This window comes from Mastacembelus armatus, chromosome 2, assembly GCF_900324485.2.
Source record: "Mastacembelus armatus chromosome 2, fMasArm1.2, whole genome shotgun sequence".
Classification (NCBI taxonomy): Eukaryota; Metazoa; Chordata; class Actinopteri; order Synbranchiformes; family Mastacembelidae; genus Mastacembelus; species Mastacembelus armatus.
The window spans coordinates 9,105,809-9,125,575 of NC_046634.1; the positions used below are offsets into that span (position 1 = coordinate 9,105,809).

The 19,767-nt window shown below is 41.0% G+C and overlaps 1 protein-coding gene across 1 annotated transcript in view; it reads right to left on the minus strand.

Moving 5' to 3' along the window:
* Positions 1-19,551, minus strand: part of acvr2ab (activin A receptor type 2Ab) — a 43,063-nt gene extending 23,512 nt beyond the window's left edge. The window contains exons 1-2 of the mRNA XM_026301655.1: positions 18,270-19,551; positions 585-792 (exon numbers count right to left, since the gene is read on the minus strand). Coding sequence (XP_026157440.1) covers positions 585-792; positions 18,270-18,324 — 263 coding nt within the window. The 5' untranslated portion in view covers positions 18,325-19,551. The remainder of the gene's footprint in view (positions 1-584; positions 793-18,269) is intronic.
* Between the last annotated feature and the right edge of the window lie 216 nt (positions 19,552-19,767).

Sequence of the window (19,767 nt, forward strand, 5' to 3'; positions counted from 1 at the left end):
GCGGCCGCCCTCGACTTGCTCTGGACTCTCCAGGGAGGCGAGGCGGCGCCGTCTGAGCAGAGGTACCCAAACTGTTCGGGCTGCAGAATCTACAGCAACTTTATCGCTCAGGAATCAGAAGAAAACACAACCAGAACTGGCTCAAACCAGCATCTGATGCCAGGTTGATGTTCTAGCAAGCAAGCAACCGTAATAATACCCTCTATTCATATCTGTTTACTGCTTTGTGTTTGGACAACTCATTCAGAATCAGACTGAATCCATTTTTAGTGGGGATTCGTGAACCAATTTAAAACTCATTGTCCGTGGCATTTAGAAACATTGCCTCATCAGTCACATGGGGAATCACACAGGGTCAAAGGTGTCCTGAAGGTGATTTTAGATGTATTTCAGGTCAAGCCTTCCTTGTGATGTGCTGGCTCTGACCTGTTTGAGAGATCTGTGCTGCTGCTTTTGTTGAAAATTAATTTACAGGCTGGCAAGGACATGTGCTATTATCAACAAAAGCAAAAATGTCAATTACCCTCCACTTGAGAACTTAATATTTAATATTTTCTAAATTTAATTGATTTAAACCTGCGTACCTGTCATAGCAGTTGACATCATCCAGCCAGCAGCCTTGCTTGACGACCTCGACGGTACCAGAGACATTCTTCCATGTGGCAAAGCAGTGCCGTCGCTTGTCTTTCTCGCCATAGCAGGGCTCAATGCCGCTGCGGTTGGTGCGCTCCTTCTCCCAGCTGGAATTGTAATATACGCACTCCTGAGTCTCGGAGCGTCCTAGGATGGCACCTGGAGAACACAGACAAAGCATTCTTTAACATCTCTCTGAATCTGAAGGTGAGAGATGAGCATCCAAACATTTTGCCAGGTAAAAAACTTAAGATATCAGCTTCTAAACTTGGTGATTTTCAAGCCACACTGGCTGGGAAATGAAAAAATGATTTTCCTCCACTGTCATTGACAAAGAAATTATTGTACTGATAACTGGTGGAAGGGCATTTCTTTATAGCCCCAAAGTATGACATATAGGAATGCAATAAAACATTTAGTAATAAAAAAAAAAAATCTACTTCTGTGCAACTTTTTTTTTTTTTTATCCGAGTTCCTAAGTGCTTTAGAGTCAATACACCAATGAAAAATAGAGGCTTTTTCAAGATGAACAATAAAAACCAGCCAACACTAAACAGAGAAACTAAAATCCTCTTCACAAACAACTGAAGTGAGCCAATCATCTTCCCTCCCCTGCCAAAATAAAGGTGACCAATTTCCTGCAAAGGAACGCAGGCAGCAGGTTCTTGCAAACTGAAATCCAGGGAAATGACTGCTTGACAGCTTGTCAGCCCATCGTTGCTGCAGCCTCTCATCACCTGCCGGTGAGTTCGTCCAGTTCAGACCGCTAACAAGACTGACAGTTGGCCTGTGTTTGCTTGCTACCTGGCAATGCAAACCAAGCAGGTCAGACACACAGGAAACCACACATGGTTTTGTGTGAGCTTCTAAAGGCTTAATAAGAAGGTCTTCATTTTCCATCTGTATGGACTGTCTAAAGCTCAGTGCCATGACAACTGTCAGCTCTTTACCTTGCAATTCAACTATGAAAGGGCTTTAATCATTAATTTTGTTGCACTAAAACATTTCTGCTGATGACGACAGAGCTCCCCACTCTCTATTGTGAAAATGAGCTCCTGGTGAAGGAAGGCAGTGCATGTGTAGGCCAAATGGTTAGGTCAAAGAAGTACTAAAATCATGCACTGTCCTCAAGTCCGCAACATCTTTTTACTCTTCATGTAAAGAGAACATGGTGTCTGTGCCAATTAGAGTTCACAGTCTATAAAGTGTTGGTTTAAATTCCACCTCGTTTGACGTCTGAACTGTTAAGACTGTTTTCTTTTACAATTAAACAATGGATTTTCTGTGATTCCTGGTGTTTGGGTTCTATGGTGCCTCTATTTACAGTCTGTTAGATAGAAACCCCTGCTGGGCAGAGCTGACAGAGCTGGTAGGACGTGTTTTTTTTCGTTGTTTTTATTTATTCACTTTCACTTCACTTTCAGTTCCTGCTATGACTTGCACTCTTGACCTGACCAATCTCTGTTATTGTTTTTAATGTCTCACTCTGTAATTTAACTGACCAGTGCAGGACAAATAAAGAATAACGCGCCAACATATGGGATCATTAGCCACTCTCCTTGGCCAGTACACCCTGACCACATCTCAAGTCAGAGAAGCTTCCAGAAATTAGGGCTTAGCTTGCATGATGGAGGTTAACTTTAGGAAGATCATGTATTTTTCAATAAAATGGCTGCTTAAATGCCAGCTAGGGCCTGGGAAGCGCTGCAGGTCTCTTTTCAACAGCATTAACAGCTGCAGATGGAAGAGAGAGTGGCTACTTCACTGACAGGCGGGGTCACCATGCGTTTTCTCTCATTAAATCCATTTCCCATGAAGCCCTAAACTATTTCACAGCAACAGGTGCAGCTGGGAACAACTGCCTACATGATTGAAAGCAAACCGAAGCAAAGAGAGAAGAGAAAAAGAGTGGCGCTCAAACAAACCTGCAGTTTGCTGAAAACGCAACTGGCTTAAGAAATAAAATGTGAATTTTACACAGAAGTGCAAATGAACAATGAAAAACCAACGCAGGGCCAAAACTGCATGTACACATGTAAGCAAATAAATTATTAAACACAAAACAGATGAGCATGAATAACACATAAGATTAGATCACTGGATGTAAATTTCACTGCCTTTATACAGAGTCTTTGAAAATGTCTAATAAAAACAAATCTTATTCTTGATTGTGTTTATTAAAAAAACCTATACATTTTTTTTTTTAAATTAAGCCAAGAAAAAGAATAATTAACTCTTTTTCTTCCAATCAACACCCACAACAAGACGCCCTTTAGCAAGACACTGAGCGGATCAGGTGTGAAGTATGGTTCTTGAAAAGGTAGGTCTTCCTGTCAAAACCATGAAATACAGCTAACACAAGGGCACCCTTAAGAAAACAACAGTAACAATATATGCTGTATTGAACCCAGGTGCTTGGTGCGAACATGACGATACCCCATCATGCCTTCAGGGTGACGAGTTTTAGAAAACAGTATTTTACTGCAACTGTTGATGAATGATGCATGAAAAAAGTAAGTGGCCAGACAATATTTTCCAACCACAGATCACCTTCAGGCAAGAAATGATAACAAAGCAGATTTGATGTTTTCCTTGAAAGCCCCTGTCCTCAAACAACCTAGCTCAGTGTAACTCTGCTATACAACAATGATGATACTGTAAATCTGTCAAATAATGAAGTGCAAAATCCCCGTCCATGTTTGCTAAGTTTATCCACTCTATTGGGCCTATTTTTTAAGCAGTGTTCACAATATGACGCCTGGTTTCTATTACTTATAGTCTTTCAGTACGGGGATGAACGCACCGTTCCCCTCACTGGCCCTTGTGGGAGCTGAAGACGCTAATGATGGAAAGGTATGCAGCGGTACAGCGGAAGGTTAGCTCATTAGTCACTTCTGGTGTAACAGCATTATCCATGCTAGTGCTGATCCCCATGGACTTTACGTCAAGGTGCTTGGCATGCACATTTCCATTTTACTTGGAGTGATTTACAGTGAATGCGGCAGCAGGATAAGCTTGAGTTCCTGTGTCAACTTCATTAGAAGCTACTCATAATAATGAGTGTGCAGTACACAGAAAACAGGGGCGATAAATACTGTGTATTTACGTTTTGCCAGATGCAAAGAGAACTGCTGTGAGACAAATAACACCGAGTCCCAAAACTGGTTAGAAACACAAAATAATTAAAATTCCCAAGTTTTATTGTGTGTCTGATTCATATTATATTACCAGTAATGGTTTTAAACAGCGTTGTAACTAACAATTATTATAGATCAACATACCAGTAATTTTCTTGAATTATTTTTAAGTTGTGCAATGACTGGAACAAAACCCCTCCCTTTAAGCCAATGTGTACATACAATGACAAACTTAATCTTATACAAACTGATGTATTTCTATATATTACAGTGCTCAAATTTAAAGAGCACGACAAAAAGCACTGCGTCTTTGTTCTTCAGTCAAGGCAAGCTGCAACACCTCCATAGCTCCATTGATAACGCCTCTATTCAGGTATTACACCTTGAGAAAGAGCTGTGAGCCATGTGAACTGCAAATACTGCACTCTGTTATAAATACAGCCGTTAAGAGCTCTAATCGATCACTTTTCTGAAATGAGGTGACAACACAAGCGGGTTGCCTATAGTGCTGTGTGCCAAAGGTGGGCAACAGCGACCTGGCAGTATGGCAGATATGAAGGATATAAAGCAGAGAAATCAATCTTCTGACTAAGTTGCTGCTCAGAGTTCACTAAAATGGATAATATCACGGAGTCCAGAGCCAACACGTGCAAGGACATACAATAGTGTTTCCACCCACAAGCACACATCCAAGCAATGGAGAGAGAAGCTTCTTTGTCTCCACAAGATATATGACACACGGAAACATCAATGAGCAGCACAGGCTCACCTTGTTTGCCATAATCAGGTTTACTGGAAAGAAAGTAAAGTAAAACAGCATTGGGTGAGCACAGCAGCATGTTATTATTAATGCAAGGTAGTTTTCTTAGTAATGACGCCAGTAACATGTATTTAATTCATTACACACTAAGGGAAGCATCACAGAGTCAAAAAATCATAGAATAAAGGAGAAAACCAAGGAAATTAACAAAAGAGGAAAATCAGGTGATGTCTGACTGAGACACACGGGGAAGTCAGAAGAAAAATGTTGAAACATGGCGTCACTGTTTAACTGATGGTCGCACCAAAAGGAAAGGTTCGTCTCCCTATACTTTATTGGAGATGAATATGTGATCACAGAATCCAACTCTCCCAATAAAAGTACAATCAGTCACATCACAACAGCGTGATCGTCTCCTACATTATTTCCTTGCTTTCCTCTTGTGACAAGAAATAGTCACATTGAATTTTGTAGAGGCTCTTTTCTCTCCTCCAGTCATACAAGAGATTTATCAAGGTTAACCACGACCTATTTTAGCTGTGGACATTTCAGCAATGCCTCCCCTGCAAAATGTCTAAACACCCGACCCACTTCTCAATCCACTGGGGCTTTTTGAAAAACTGCTGCTCACCCCCCTCACCTCTCGCTAGCTGCCTGGTGGCTCTGAAATTTCACTTTGACATTTTCAAATTTGGCATTTTGGGCATTTAGCTGATGCTCTTCTCCACAGTGATTAAGCTTCCAGTTCATATAGCACCAAATGTACAAGAAATTCGCTGTTAGGGTGCGAGATATTCCTGCAGCCAGAGTGATCAGATAAGGCCATTAGTTGGGATTTCTTAAAGAACAATTAGACTGCAAACAGGAGCTGTGATTCAATAATGACGGTGTAACATGAAGATGGAAAAGAAGGTGAACTTGGCAAAGATGCAGTTACTGGAGGAGATTAGTGATTATCTGCAGCCGGCTTCGAAAATTCAGTCTTTTGTCTGGCGGCCAAGAGGTCATGTTAGATGGAGGCAACTTGGAGAAGCTGAATGGAGGCCCTTGATACTGACAGCAAGAACACGCAGAAGGTGACACAATCCACTTTGATAGTGAACCCTCTGCTGAAACTGTAATGGGAAACCATATTCACAAATGCTGCTTCAAACTCCCAGCACCTTCAGTGTTTAATAATGATGTGCTGCAAGCAGATTTCGAGTTATGTCTAACTAATAAATAACTAACATATTTATAAAATAAGCTATACAAGCTGCTGGTAAGTTCCATTCAAATTTGCAAAATGCACTAGATTTAAAATGGCATTGAAATGACCTCTTTTATGTTGGCGTTGTTGAATAAAAAACACGTTCAAAGGTTTGAAATGGGCCAAATTCTCTGGCATTAAGTATTAGTGACTGAAAATGATATTGCAATATGGAAAGACTCAGGAAATCAGGTTTAGAAAAACACATTTATCTAAAGACTTAGCTGTTTACAATGCTACAAGAGGATTTTATAAATCTGCAGGTATCACAGCAATAATATGTCCTTATGCTCCGGTTCAACAAGTAAACTGCAGAAGTAGACAGTTCACATTACAGAGTATTCTTTATATTTAGGTAAAAGAAAATATGATGCCACATGAGCAGAAAAACAGTCAATCTCCCAATGAGAATCACAGTTAAATCCACATCTCAGTGGATTCATTTCTATTATTTGGACCCCGATAAAATAAAAAAACAAAAAAACTCACTCCTAAAAAGGTCCTTCAGCCAGACGGACAGATGGAAGAGAGTTTCAGAAAGTGAAAAACGGATTGCCACTTATTATAGAAGTTCTCAGAATCACCCCTTACCGAATATTCAATCTTTTCTAGCTTGAGAAAAGACATGACATCCCTGAGCCACTGAATGCCAAAGGGACTTTCGTAGACTTCCAGTGAAGGAGATGGCGTCTTGCCAGTAGGAGAGTGAAAGCTAGAATATCTAATTGCTTCAAGGTGTATCGGTTGTAGTCTTCTGGAAACGAAATATGGCAATATGTGGAGAGACATCTACTCTATGTTGATCAAAAGTATTTTTGACACAGTAGAGAAGCAGCTCTGCCAAAAGCACAATATAATAAACACAAAAAGATGAGGGTTAGGTTGCAGGGTGAAGCACGACATTTATCACAGCTATCAATAATATTCAGATCAATTTCTGGCAATCGAGCTTTGGAAAACCTGACAAGACTGAGACAATAACAAGTTGAGCTAATGTGAATCCCACCCATTCTCCTCAGACCAAGCCCCAGCTTCAAGCTGCCAAGCAGAAATTATAACAAACCTTAGAAATGAGTGTCTGCTAAATCAAAACTTTATTGCAGTGTCTAATTTTAAAATATCGAAAAAGAAGAGAGTGTAGGAGATGACAGTGCTAATGAAAATACGTTTACCATGCCACGGAGAAAAGCTGCCATCTGTAAAAGCAGGCTGAAATAAATGATTCCTCGGTAAAGTCAAAGTGGATGTTGAAATAAATGTCAAATGCCTCCTGGACTGGTACCAAATTTTGTGACTGGCACTCATCACTGGTTTAATTCTAAAGCCAGAGGGGTTGGTTGGAGTAGAGCGGAGCATGACTGTGTTTCTAACTAATGTAAGAGGCAGTTGTGGACATGTACCACTTCACAATACAGAGGAGAATTTAGCAATGATGACTCACCAGTGAATGTACACATCTAATGTAGAGAGTTATGGATTCTGGATGCCTTTCAACGCCATGAAAAACAACAAATTGCCTGACTAATTTTTTGATAAGAACTGTGTTTTTCCAGTAATTACAATATATCCCACCAGAAATATCTACTGCTCGGATGACCCCGCACCCAGACGATCTGCCTCACAAGGGCTTTGGTACAAAAAGCTGCAAAATCCTTTAATTCAGCAAGAAGTACAGCTTTTAAAATAAGACATTAAAGAAAGAACAACTGAACCTATGGAATTCCTCACCAGCTTCCCTTCTTAAAGATCACCTCAAATGCCAAATATATAAAGGCGTGATTGTGGCAGATCAAATCTTTTCTGCACAAATGGACACTGCACTGAAATACTGTATTATTAGTTTCTATGAAACCCAAATTTCTGTAGAACATAATTTCTCCCCTAAAGCTTTCCTTTTATGTGACAGTAAGTATCCAGAGCTGAGTAATAGCACAAATTCAACTTCTTAATCAAATGACCTGTGCTCTCTTCAGCACCACTTCAATATAAAACACAAGCCAGGCTTCTAAAGAGATAACAAATCTCACAAGGGAGAGCTACATCAGATCCTGCGTAGTGGCACATGTCTCTTTACGAGCAAATTGCGAGGACTACACGGCAAGAGCCACGCAGCAGAGATGGTTCTAGTCTGATCTGCGGCCAGGCTGGTGAAGTGCATGCTGGGTGGGAAATGACCAGCAACCACCTGCCAAATGTTGGAGAAATTTCCACTAAGCCACTTTGGCAGGTAGCCAGTCAACGCCCGGGGGCTTTGTTCTCTCTACTCCAAAACTGAAGCTGGCTGGTGAAACAGATAAAGTGTTGGAGTAATTTAGGAGGTCCTGAGCTTGTGTGGCAGGAAGGCAAATATAATTCTGTTCTGCAACTATAAGAAGAGAAACAGCAACATCTGTCAAACAGGTTATGTGTAAGACTCAAGACAGTCAACACAAACCATAGAATAAATGTATGTTTGGCTCCTCTCCATTGCCAGTAGCATTAACGAAACAGTAATTTTAAATAACATTTCCCCTTTTTTGGTCTTACTGACAGTGATCTCTGGGCCGTGCAGTCTGGCAACACCACAGCACTAAGGGCATGGCTCCAAAGACGCACAAAAAAAAAAAAAAAAGAAAGAAATTAAAATGTGACATTTCAGGCTCAAGAACTGCTCATCTTTCATGTTTTGCCTGATAACTGCTGAGGAATACAGGAACTAATATCCAATTTCCTCTCTGTGGCTGGTCATAGGGGCAGGCTGTGCTGCTCTCTGCTCTGTAGTCTCATAATGAAGTGGCATTTTGGCGGGCCAGGCCTGCACTCGGCACTGCGTGCACCCAAGTAGGTAAACAACTCATTCATCAAGGCTTTTTTGTGCGCCTGCCAGGAGTGGGGATTGTTCGTTATGATGGAATTTGTTCTAAGGATCAACTTATCATTTACGTCCAGGCAGAGATGAAATAGATTTGAGGTGATGTATGGTTGTTGGGAGGACGCAGGTTTGCATGTGAATATGTCTGACCAGCACTAAAAACAAATGTGAGGGATGATTTTTGAATAGTGTCGAATAAAGAGGTTAGAGTAAGGCCAAGGGTCAAAATGCTGTTTGCAGAGTCGGCCTCTTGGCTTCCTTGCAACGCTTGTTGTTGCTGCTGGTGCAATTCGACACTCCTCCCCCACATTACTGACTCAAGACACAACTAAATACAGCTTTAGCATGTGTAAATAACCACTTACATATATTAGAAAACATCTAATAATAGTAGTGTTAACAAACACCATGGTGCACCCAATGTGAAAAAGCTCTGGTAACATCTGAAAAAGTTTTCGTCATGCATCTATAACATATTCTGCACAAGCTCACTCAAATGTTGTGCAGCAGAAGGGAGGGAAATAGCAAGATTTGACATGGCTTTGAGGTCAGACTGGGTTCAGGCAACACAATTTAGTAAGGTCTCCTGCCTTGATCGGGCTGTACTCTCTTTCTGAAGGTGGGTTATATCATAGATAACGGTTACTAACATTTCTTTAGGTAGAACAAGACAAAAAAAAGCTGTATATGTCAACGAGTCTTATCACACAAAGTCTCTACACATAATTAGTATTTCTATAATGTGAGGCATTCACCATCAAGTGTCTGATAGTAATAATCATTATATGATTAGAGAAAAAGATGTAGCAAAAACAAAAAAATAGAAGATATAAATGAGTCTAGAGACAAATGAGTTGCGTTCTTTGGATGAAATTACATACTTTAGAGGAAAGATATATCAGGATATTAATTCTATACTTTCTCCAGCAGCTGTAGTAGTCTTGTTTGCTGTGGCTGAATGTACAGACAGGTAACAGTCTCATCTGTGCATAGAGACGCTTACAGACAGACTTTTTAACAGCAGACAGTAATTTTCTCGCTGTAGTGCTATGTTAATGCTCAATCAGACGGTGTCGTGACATGGCAGGGTTGGGTTGGTAGGGTTGGCTCGGGTGAACTGGTCACAAAGACGGCACTCTTTCCATGGCCGGGAGGAGGGGACATGGCGTTGGAGGGGCATTAAAAACCACCACACTCAGCAACTGAATCCAATCCCTTTAATCCTCACTGGTATGCCCGAGCAACAAACGCCCATTGGTCTTTGCCTCAATTAGCACTGATGGGGCTGGTTGCCGGACAGGTCAGGGGACGCCTGGTTCCCTCAACGTGAATCGCCACCGATTGGACCAACAGTACTGTACCACAAGGAGCGCATACCAGCACAGCCACATGTCCTTCCTGCATAATGGGCTCCAGTGGGCCACTGCATACCGTACATTCTTTACAGGACGAGCAATTTAAAGAGCCTTGTTATCTCTCACAGGGTACTGCATAAGGATCTGCATCCCACCCCCCGCCACCCCGCCCCGAATCCCCCTCTGTGCTTGAATTGCTTGGATTTATTTGAAGGGTGTGTTAAGTGCCACTTGGGCTTAATGCTGAACTGTGTATTGAATTTGCAGTGATATTGCAATATTGCAAAGCCTAGAGCATGGGCATTTCAATTCATTTTTCTAAAACAAGCAATCAATAAGTGAAGAACAGAGGAGAAGGAGGGAAACACAAAGGGAGGGAGACAACTGAGACTTCCCATAATCCACTGCTGTAAAGCTACTGAATGTACTTCAAGCACCGACTGCAAAGTAATACAGACTTACAATAAACCCTTGGTATCACAATTCATACTGCAAACGCCATTCCTGTCAAGGTAATCAAAATATGATATCATGTTCACCTTCTGCAGCTTCGCTTATACTACACACCAAAAGAGGAGAGAAAGTCTTGGAGAAATAAAAGTGCACAGAATGACATTCTGTGGTCAAGGTTAGCCCACACTGCATCGCAAGCTGCTGCTGATGTGTGTAACTAATGCACCACCCTTTTCCGAGGCATCTCACATGGCCCTCCAAGACATGTTGTCTGCCATTCAATTATGTTCACTGTTTGCACTCGCCGACTTCACATTTGTACAAGACAAACCAATAAACGCTGGCAGTCAATAAATCCCCCTCTTTCATCCGTCCAGCCATCTGATGACCCCGCTGACTCCTGCCTCTTTATATTTAGTGTAAACTAATGACACACACTGGTCACAAGACACCACGGCCAAAATAAAACACCAACACTTGTGTATTTTTAATTGAGATTATATTACAGGTGCGGTGAGCTAGGAATTTAACTCCTTAATGTTTCTACAGGGTTTATAGGTTTCTTTATCACCAACCAATCACAACTGCCAGGCATCGGTGAGATTTCAAAACTCTCTTCTCCGGAGGAAGAACCTCTCAACCATTAAGAGCTTCAAGTCTTGAACAAATCCCCTCTACAGATCACTGGCATTTCAGATGGCGGTGGGTGCTCCAAGCGAGCCACCAGTGTCACCAGCTACATGGCATAAAGAGCATATTATTTCAGTATTCAGCAGACATCCCTGTTGGATTTCTTTTCTGATTTGCCAGCTTATTACTCTTTCTGTTTCTCCAAAATGATTATTTGTGTGGATCACAAGACAATAAATATCAGGCCAAAGACCTGTTGATGCTTTGACAGTTCATGGTATCTGCTCGGTGCATCTGACATAACACCAGAGGGTTTTTAGACAGCAACACAAAGTGACCGAAACAACAAAAGGAGGAAGATCAACCCACAGTATCACGAGCGATCGTTGTTCACCCCAGCCCATCGAGTTCCCGAGATGCCATTACCCTTTAGTGGTTTTGGTGATAAGAGGTTAGAGTGACCTTCGTGGCAGTAAGGAATATTGGCAAGGAATAACAACAAGGAATAGGAATAATGGCAAGAGATGGACGAAATGGAAGATGAGGATGAGGAAGGAGGGAGTATAAAGCAGGCGAGGACCCTTGAGAGAGCTTGAAACAAGAGCATGATGAATGTACAGTTCACAGTTTTTAATCAAGGATCAAAGCAGGGCCTCGCCGTCTGAACAGCCAGCCTGTCTAGACTGAAACTCTCCCAAGCACATAAAGCAACATCTGCAGGATGCATTAATTACAGTAAGGGGCCGTTCTGGACCGTTCTCTGGGGTACTAACACATCAAGCAGTCTAGACAAAGATAAAGCAGTCCCGTATATATGAACAGTTTTATATATGAACCCGTCTTTTAAGTGCATCTCCATTCTGAAATCTCAGTAGCTCAGCTTCTCCAAGTATCTTAAAGAACTACAAGCGCCACACTAAAGGTGTTTTTTTTCCCCCCACAACCCCTTACGACTTACCATGGCCCCTACAATTTGTTTGAATTTGAGTCAGTAATGGTTACAGGGGCAATTCATTGACTTCCCATTACAGAGGCATGCTCAGTCTACATTTACATTTTAGGCTTTTAGCTGATGCTCTTATCCAGCATGACTAACAATAAGCTGAGCAGGTAGGGTTTCGCTCAAGGACACGCTGACAGGATGAATGCCTGTAGAGGATGTCGAACATGTGACCTTTTGGTTACTACAGGGTGGACTCTGTGGCCTTTTATTGTCCCCGTCTAACCCACCAGTCTCTTATGACTACAAAGGAAAAAACTGCCACAAATCACAAGTATTACATTCCTGAATTTCATAGAATTTGGTTCCTTATCGCCCATGCCATATTCTTTTAGTATCATTTTATTTGATTTCAACCCACTGAAGCCAAAATAAACAAGGCAATTAAGATGTGAGAAGGTCAAAAGAATCATGCTCTCAAAATAATGAAGCATCATTATCATGTGATTAATACCAACAATTATATTATTGAGCACAATAATCATTTTAGCCACTGCAGCTCAAACCGCCTTCCTCCATCTTCTTCCATGTCTTCACCTCTGCTTCCTCTAAGGAGGTGAAAGCTGAATTAAATATGTATGTTATTTTGGTCCCTCCACTGCCGCTACACTGCTGTTATAAAAAGACTCAGAGCCTTACAGCATTTGCAGATCATCAATTGTGTTTGTTTTCAGCATAAGACTTACAGTATCAGATGATGTCAGTGTTAAAACAGTACACTGAACTGGCTGGGTTTTTCTGGGGGTTTTTTTTTTTTAACATATTGTCCTGAGCAGGTTGAAACAAATCACTGCTGCTGAAGAAAATCCCCTCAATAGCAATTATAGTGTTTTGATGATTCTTAATTTTTGTGAAAGTTTAGATAGCCATTGATGTGGTGCGTGTGCTTTAGGAGGCCCTAGGCCTTTGAAACCTGTTAAAACATCGCTCTGTAATAATAGAAGGTTTGCTTTCCACTCGTGATATACACGATCAATCAAATCCCTAGAGGTCAATTTACAGCATTCAGTGTAGTTCACTGACCAGAGATACTTTGCCAACATGTAAACAAGCAGAGAAATAGTGATCATAACTGAAACGTTGCACTGGGCCTCTGCCCTTCAGTTTCTCTTTTCTGTTCTTATGAGGCTTCACTAAAGCTTGTCGTGGGTGAAGTAATGGAGATTAATTTGAGTGCAGTTGGTCAGGATTTACCAGTTCACTGCAGGAACTATTTGGAAGAAAGAAAAGCTCTTTGGCCCATTGTTGGGTCGATGGTGAATTCCAAAGTCCTCTTTTGGAGATTTATTGACTTCCAAATGATAAACACTACTTCTACAACAGTGATTTCCTCAAATTCAATGCCATAAAAGTGTGTGCGTGTATAAATACAAATGCAACCATTCTTGATAACTGCACAACCTAGATGTACACTAAAATTGTTCATGTTGTTCCCTCTGTGTACAGAGCACAAAGCACCTGGCTGGGGTCTAAATTTACCCAGTGATGGTCCTGTTGCAGGGTCATAATTTCCCCAGCTGGACCCAACAACACGCTTGTTTGGGTCACCATTTTACCTCGAACATGAGCCGGTGCTGCACTTTGTTTTTATGATCTTAAAGCACAGAATGATACATGGCCCTGCAAGGAAGCAGTCAGGCTAGTTGGGCCCAATGGGAAAATTGAAGCTACACTGGGCTTTAACAAATTCACCTGTGCTTTTGGAGCTTAATACATAATGCAACAGAACATATTAGAAATAGATAGGGGGGAAAAATGGAACAGAGCTGGTAACTGGCCTCTGACCCATAACACTGCAACAAAAGGGGACAGGATGGTTAGGTAGAGTGGTTAGTCACAGTCCAATGTTTTTATATTACATAACTCATGTACATTCACATGGTTTTCTTTAGTTTTGGCTACATTTCCTGAGGAATTTACTGTTGAGGTTAATTGAAATATTAGTTTTATATGTTTTACCAGCTACAAGGACAAAAATATGACAGCATATTTAAAAATTAATTGCTAAATATTTCATTTCCAATGGGAAACATTTGGTGCGTTATTCTCTTTGGTTCGTTTTTTTAATTCTGTGCATTTGTCATAAACTGGCAAAGTCAATGATCAGCTCAGTCAGCCAGAGTAAATATGAGTTTTAGTCAGCTATTAGGACAGTCTGTCACAGCAGTTTGTCTTTATTTAAGTTTCTGATTTTAATAAGTTAAATTTATTTCTTTTTTCTGGTCACGGTGCGTCTGTCTAACATTAAAAAACAGAACACTTCATGTCTACTAATGATTAACTGTCGGAGAAGGGGTGTCACTTGCCAAGGCAAGCAAAATATTTTACTTTGGGTGAGAAATAAAGTTGTAATGAATTGTTCCCAAATAATTAATTAACTAAAGGAACCATCTTATTAATTCCTGTCCCAGTTTTTAAAAAACATTTTAACACCAACATTTGACATTTGGGACAAGGAGCATTTTCAGCATTTTCATGTGCTAAATGATGAAAACTAGCACAATCTCAGGAAAATAAGATGAATTATTTTCACGCAGGAGGGAAAAGAGGAAGGTCAGAGGTCGAGGTGACTAAAAAAAACACTTTAGCTTTAAACTATGACAGACGTAAAGTCTTGCTAAAATCAGTTCTGCAGTGGGGGTGATTTGGTGACAGAGAGGCTTCATCTGGCGGCATATAAATGAACCAATTCACCCAGTTAATGCAACTGGTAAATGTTAGCTTTCCCCAGTTCAGTGGGACAGAACACAGAACCCCCAGGCTGATAATCAACTGAGTTCAGATACCGTTTCATTTTGAGTTAGAGCGAAGCTGCAACTGAATCATCAGATCTGTTGTGCTGCTGAGAATTAAAACACACACACACACACACACACACATACATATATATATATATATATATATATATAGCTGCTTCATCCTCGCCATATTGATGAAACCCTACACTGGTGTGCAAGAGGATCAATGGCTGTGTGCAACTGCTGCAGTGTTGTACACTGGAGGCTAAATGTGAAGGCAGAGCACGAGACCTGACTTATCCTTCAATCAGCCTCATTGGTGGACACATGCAGAAATCCAAACAGCCATTTCCCCCATATTACACCAGAGTATGACCTTTACAGCCAGTGACTGATTACCTGAGTTGCATTCACCTCATGTCAGAAGAAGAGGGGAAACAGGATGGAGCGCTGTTGCCTCAACTTAGACCCATTAACTCATCAGAGAAAATGCAACCGTCAAACGACAGGCAGACATTGGTGTTATTATAAGAAATACAGTACGGTAGGTGTTTCTTACCATTAGTTTGAACAACTGACTGTGTTAGCATGGATGTGACTAATCATTTGGGCTATTATTTGATGTTGGCACACTTTCAAAGTTTCTGACACCAAACAGGGCCTAAAGAAAACATTTTTATCACACTAAATTCCTCCCAGCCTTCAACTCAAATTCACAGCAGATCTGACAGGATGTGAACATGCCATAACTTCTGTGGTAGCACAGTAAATATTTACCAGTTTGCGGTGGAAGCTCACGAGATCTAAGGCAGAGGTCACCTTTCAAGCAGATGACCTGGGTTCAAGCATGCGCCTGCTGCAGCCTCAACTTCTTTTGGTAGTAAAATGTCACTTTGCAGTTCAGCAGAGGGCTGTTTTCAAACTCAACCCCAAGCAGCAAAATGTACCCAAGACGCCCATTTACTCTCCTGTCATATCAACACTTTGGCAGCCAACCTTGACCCACCATGTGCTACAGCAGCATTTCGACATGCCAGTGTAGATACAAACACTGCGCAGCTGCTCAGTGTAACTTTAAACCAGCTCCAATTTCACATGCATGCCTCTTTTTTGTGAACTCTGACACCTTCACTTGCACAACACCAAATCAGGCCACTCTGAATATTCATTCAAGTAGCACTGATTCATTAATTACATTTCTATAGGTTTACTAGTGATCAAAATAACTTTAAGCAAAACGATAAAATATAGCTGGGACTAGTTTCTTCATATATTATTATTATTATTATTATAGGTATGGAATATATTCTGACAAATTTACTCTACTTTCATTTAAGACGAACTAAATGAGAAACTCTTCGGATATAAGAGGCTGAATCCTCACAGTAGAATAATATTTTCTATTGTTTCTGGCATTTTGACCTAAAAAAAAAAATCTATCAATAAATCAGGACTGCTGCCAATGGATTAGCATGAGTGGACTAATTGTTTTTACTGTTTTAAAATACTTCTGTGTTTCGCACTGTCACAAACTGATTATGCAGACGAGCAGTGACATGTTGCTGTTAATGAGCTGTATCATTCCCTCACTCCCGTCAGGTAAAACATGCACAACTTAAATAGAAAAAAACAAAAAGTATTACAGTTTTTTAAGCCGTTAGTGGACATAAAACTGCTGTTTTTCCTGATAGAAGCCTCTGTGAATCTCTACAATTTCTTTTTTTTTTTTTTGGCATGTTGCAATAGGGCTCATCAAATAAAACCACTCTGGGCGAAGTGCCCTGCCCTTATCAGAGGTTTCTTGGTGTTGTCTTGAGCGTGCCAATTCATCTTGGATTTCATTGAAGATTATTATTCCACCTCAAGTAGGAACCATTCATTAGCCCACTTCAGACAGTAATAAGCAAGTGGAATAATCATCTGTTGCACAGTGAAATACACCTGGTTTACCCTCTAAAATAACCCAGATATTACCGTGTTTAAGAAGCCTTTTATTTTCTACTCAAAAGCTCAAAGACACCCCAGGGTGCCCTGTTAAAGGACAACTTCGCTGAGAGATAAGATTTTATTTTGCCCCTTCCATTTCTAAAGTCGTAACTGCTCTTATAAACGTTATACTAGATATTTTATAAGCTGGGACTGTCACTGCAATTTACTTCCAAACAGCAACAGAAAACCTGTTCGTTAAGTTGCAGAAACATGAAAACAATAGCCAATAACATAGAACATTTTGAAATCAACTTCATTCTATGTTTAATGTTAACATATCTAATTTCTGCTGGTAAACAACAACAGGAAAGAAAATCCTGCCTCCAGGGCAGATTTGTGTTTTCTATCCCAAATGAATCTTTCAACCCATACAACCTCTGTGGTTACACTAAGCCCACATGTCAAACACAACACAGTCAGAAACAGAGATAGTACGAAGTGAAAGTATTTCTCTTAGCAGCATAGCCATGTGACGACACTGGAAGTTAAAACCACTTGTTTTACTATTCATCACCTTTCTGTCATGTGATGAAAAGTGCAGCAAGACAAATATGTGACTAAAACAAAAGAGGATGGCACAATGCAAACTTCAAATTATTTTTTTTTTTGCAGTGACAGCAAACCAGCATTTCCCAATCACTTACGAACTGATACTAAAGTCCACCCACATCCCAAGTAACCAATTCACTCTGCCAGAAAAGCAGCACTCCTGGGTTCACCCTTTTCTCCTTATTATCACCTCACTGACCCCACCGACATTCATTATGCACCCACCCATGGGAGACGAGGACATATAATGGATGTTCAGCAACATGAGGGCTGAAAATTGCTTTGCTGCAATGAGATTTCACCACTATAACGTTATCAGTGACTGAATGTGATATAAAAGGGGTTAAATTCAGTTTACTATCTTATATAAGAATTCAAGTTTCCTTTATAACTGACTGGAGATGGAGGCAGATTTTTATTGACATATTTACACCAAACCTGTGTAAGGTTAGATTTCACTTAATTATAACTAATAAGATAACTATTTATAGTGGTGGGTAGAAGATAACATTAATCACAAAACAGTGCCATGCTAAATCTATTATTTAGCTAAAGCAGATTGAAAAGTAAGACAAAAAAATATATATATATTAATAGGGGTATTTCCCACTAGCAGCCATTTAAGGGCCCGCAGAGATCCCCAGGCCCCACCTTGGGATCAACTACTGACATCTGCAACATGCACAAGGCACATCCACACATGGAGGATGGAGGCTGCAAAGAAAAGGGCACCACTAATGAGGCAGAATGGCAGAGTGGGATTTCTCTCCCTTTCCACGGGATTGCATTGCATTGCATTGCAGTGCACTGCATTCCCCACACATACCAACAAGCAATTGTATTGCATTCTGCAGAGGTAACAATAAGCAATCAATTATTCTGCACAGCTGACAATAAACCATGCACAACCCCCCTCCACACCCACCTGAAGAGCAGGAGATGAGGAAAACGGCGAAGGCCAGTTTGGTGGCGTCTCCCATTTTCCATCCGAGTCTGATCCTCTGACTAGGAAGAGAATTAAAACAAAAAAAAAAAAATAACCCCCCCAAAAAAAAAAAAGCTCAACGCGACTGAGTCAAATTAAATGTCTTGCTGCTCCGAGGAGCACTGTCTCTGCGAAAAGCACATCTTTAAAATGTTGAGATCGAGTCGAAATCCTGAATATCCCAGGTAATGCAAAGCCTTGGTAGTCCTACAACAGAAGAGGAGAGGAAGAGGAGGAGGATGAAGAAGGGGAGGGGATGGCTGGTGGTATTTCCAGGTTTACAGACAAGCTATGGAGAGCGACTTGCGGGCTTTCAAGCCAGGGCTGCCATGTACTTGGCAGGTATGCAGCATTGTTATGAACAGGAGCGACCACCGGTTCAAGCTGATATGTGACAGCAGCGGAGCGCGGAGCCGAGCCACAGCCGGGCAGGGCTAACATCCATCGGACTGCAAATCAAGCGCACTCCGCTCTTCAAACTTCTCCTCGGTGAGCTGCGCCGCAAAGCTGTAAAACGTCAAAACGGCGTTGGGCTGAGCATTTCCACGCTCCCGGCATAAAAAAACAACTCTTAAAAACGTTTATTGTTGTCCTTATATTCCGCCTGGAAGCCTCAGTTTGGTCCGACAGTCCGGCGGTGGTGCCCGGCCACAACCGCAGCTTCGTCCGCTCCAGCGGGGAAACAACCGAGGCTCTCTCCGGTGCGTTAGCCCCTTCCAAAGTGGGCCAAGCGGGTTTTCCCGGTCCAAATTAGTCAAAAGAACAAACAGAAACACTACCGTGTCATTGCAACAACCGCTAAAGGTGCAGAAAATCCGTGTAGCTAAAGCAACTATGGAGTTCGGACTGAACTGGTTTTCCCAAATCCGTCTCCTCCGGTCGGGACGATTTCAAGATGGCGTCACGGACCCGCGTCAAGCGCGCCCAACTGACACAAGGAGCTTCCGGTGATGCGTTTCAAAATAAAATGTTTGATTTTTGTACGAAAACAAACACGTGAGCCTTGACCATGTTGTCTGTGTAGTGTTTGATAACACAGTGTGTATTTTATCAAGTTATTAAACCAAGTAAAAGTTGATTAACACAGTCCACCATTAAACTAAATTATCTGATGTACAATATGGCTGCTATTTATTTATTTTGGCTGCGGCCAACACTCATACTGATCATGATTAATTTAGTGTACAGCGCAGTTATATTTCAGTTTATAATAGGATCACACATTTTGGGCACTGTGGAATAGGTACTAATATTCTGTGTGAATATTATTTTACATTAAAAGCTGTTTTTTTTTCTCTCCACCTGCTTAAATTACACTCCAAACATCTTTTCCCAAGAATGAAACAAACATCATGATCAAATAAACCCTAATCAAACATCTTGCTATTTGTGTTGGTAGTCCCTGTTATTTCGGTTTTGCTCATACCTTGTTATCTTT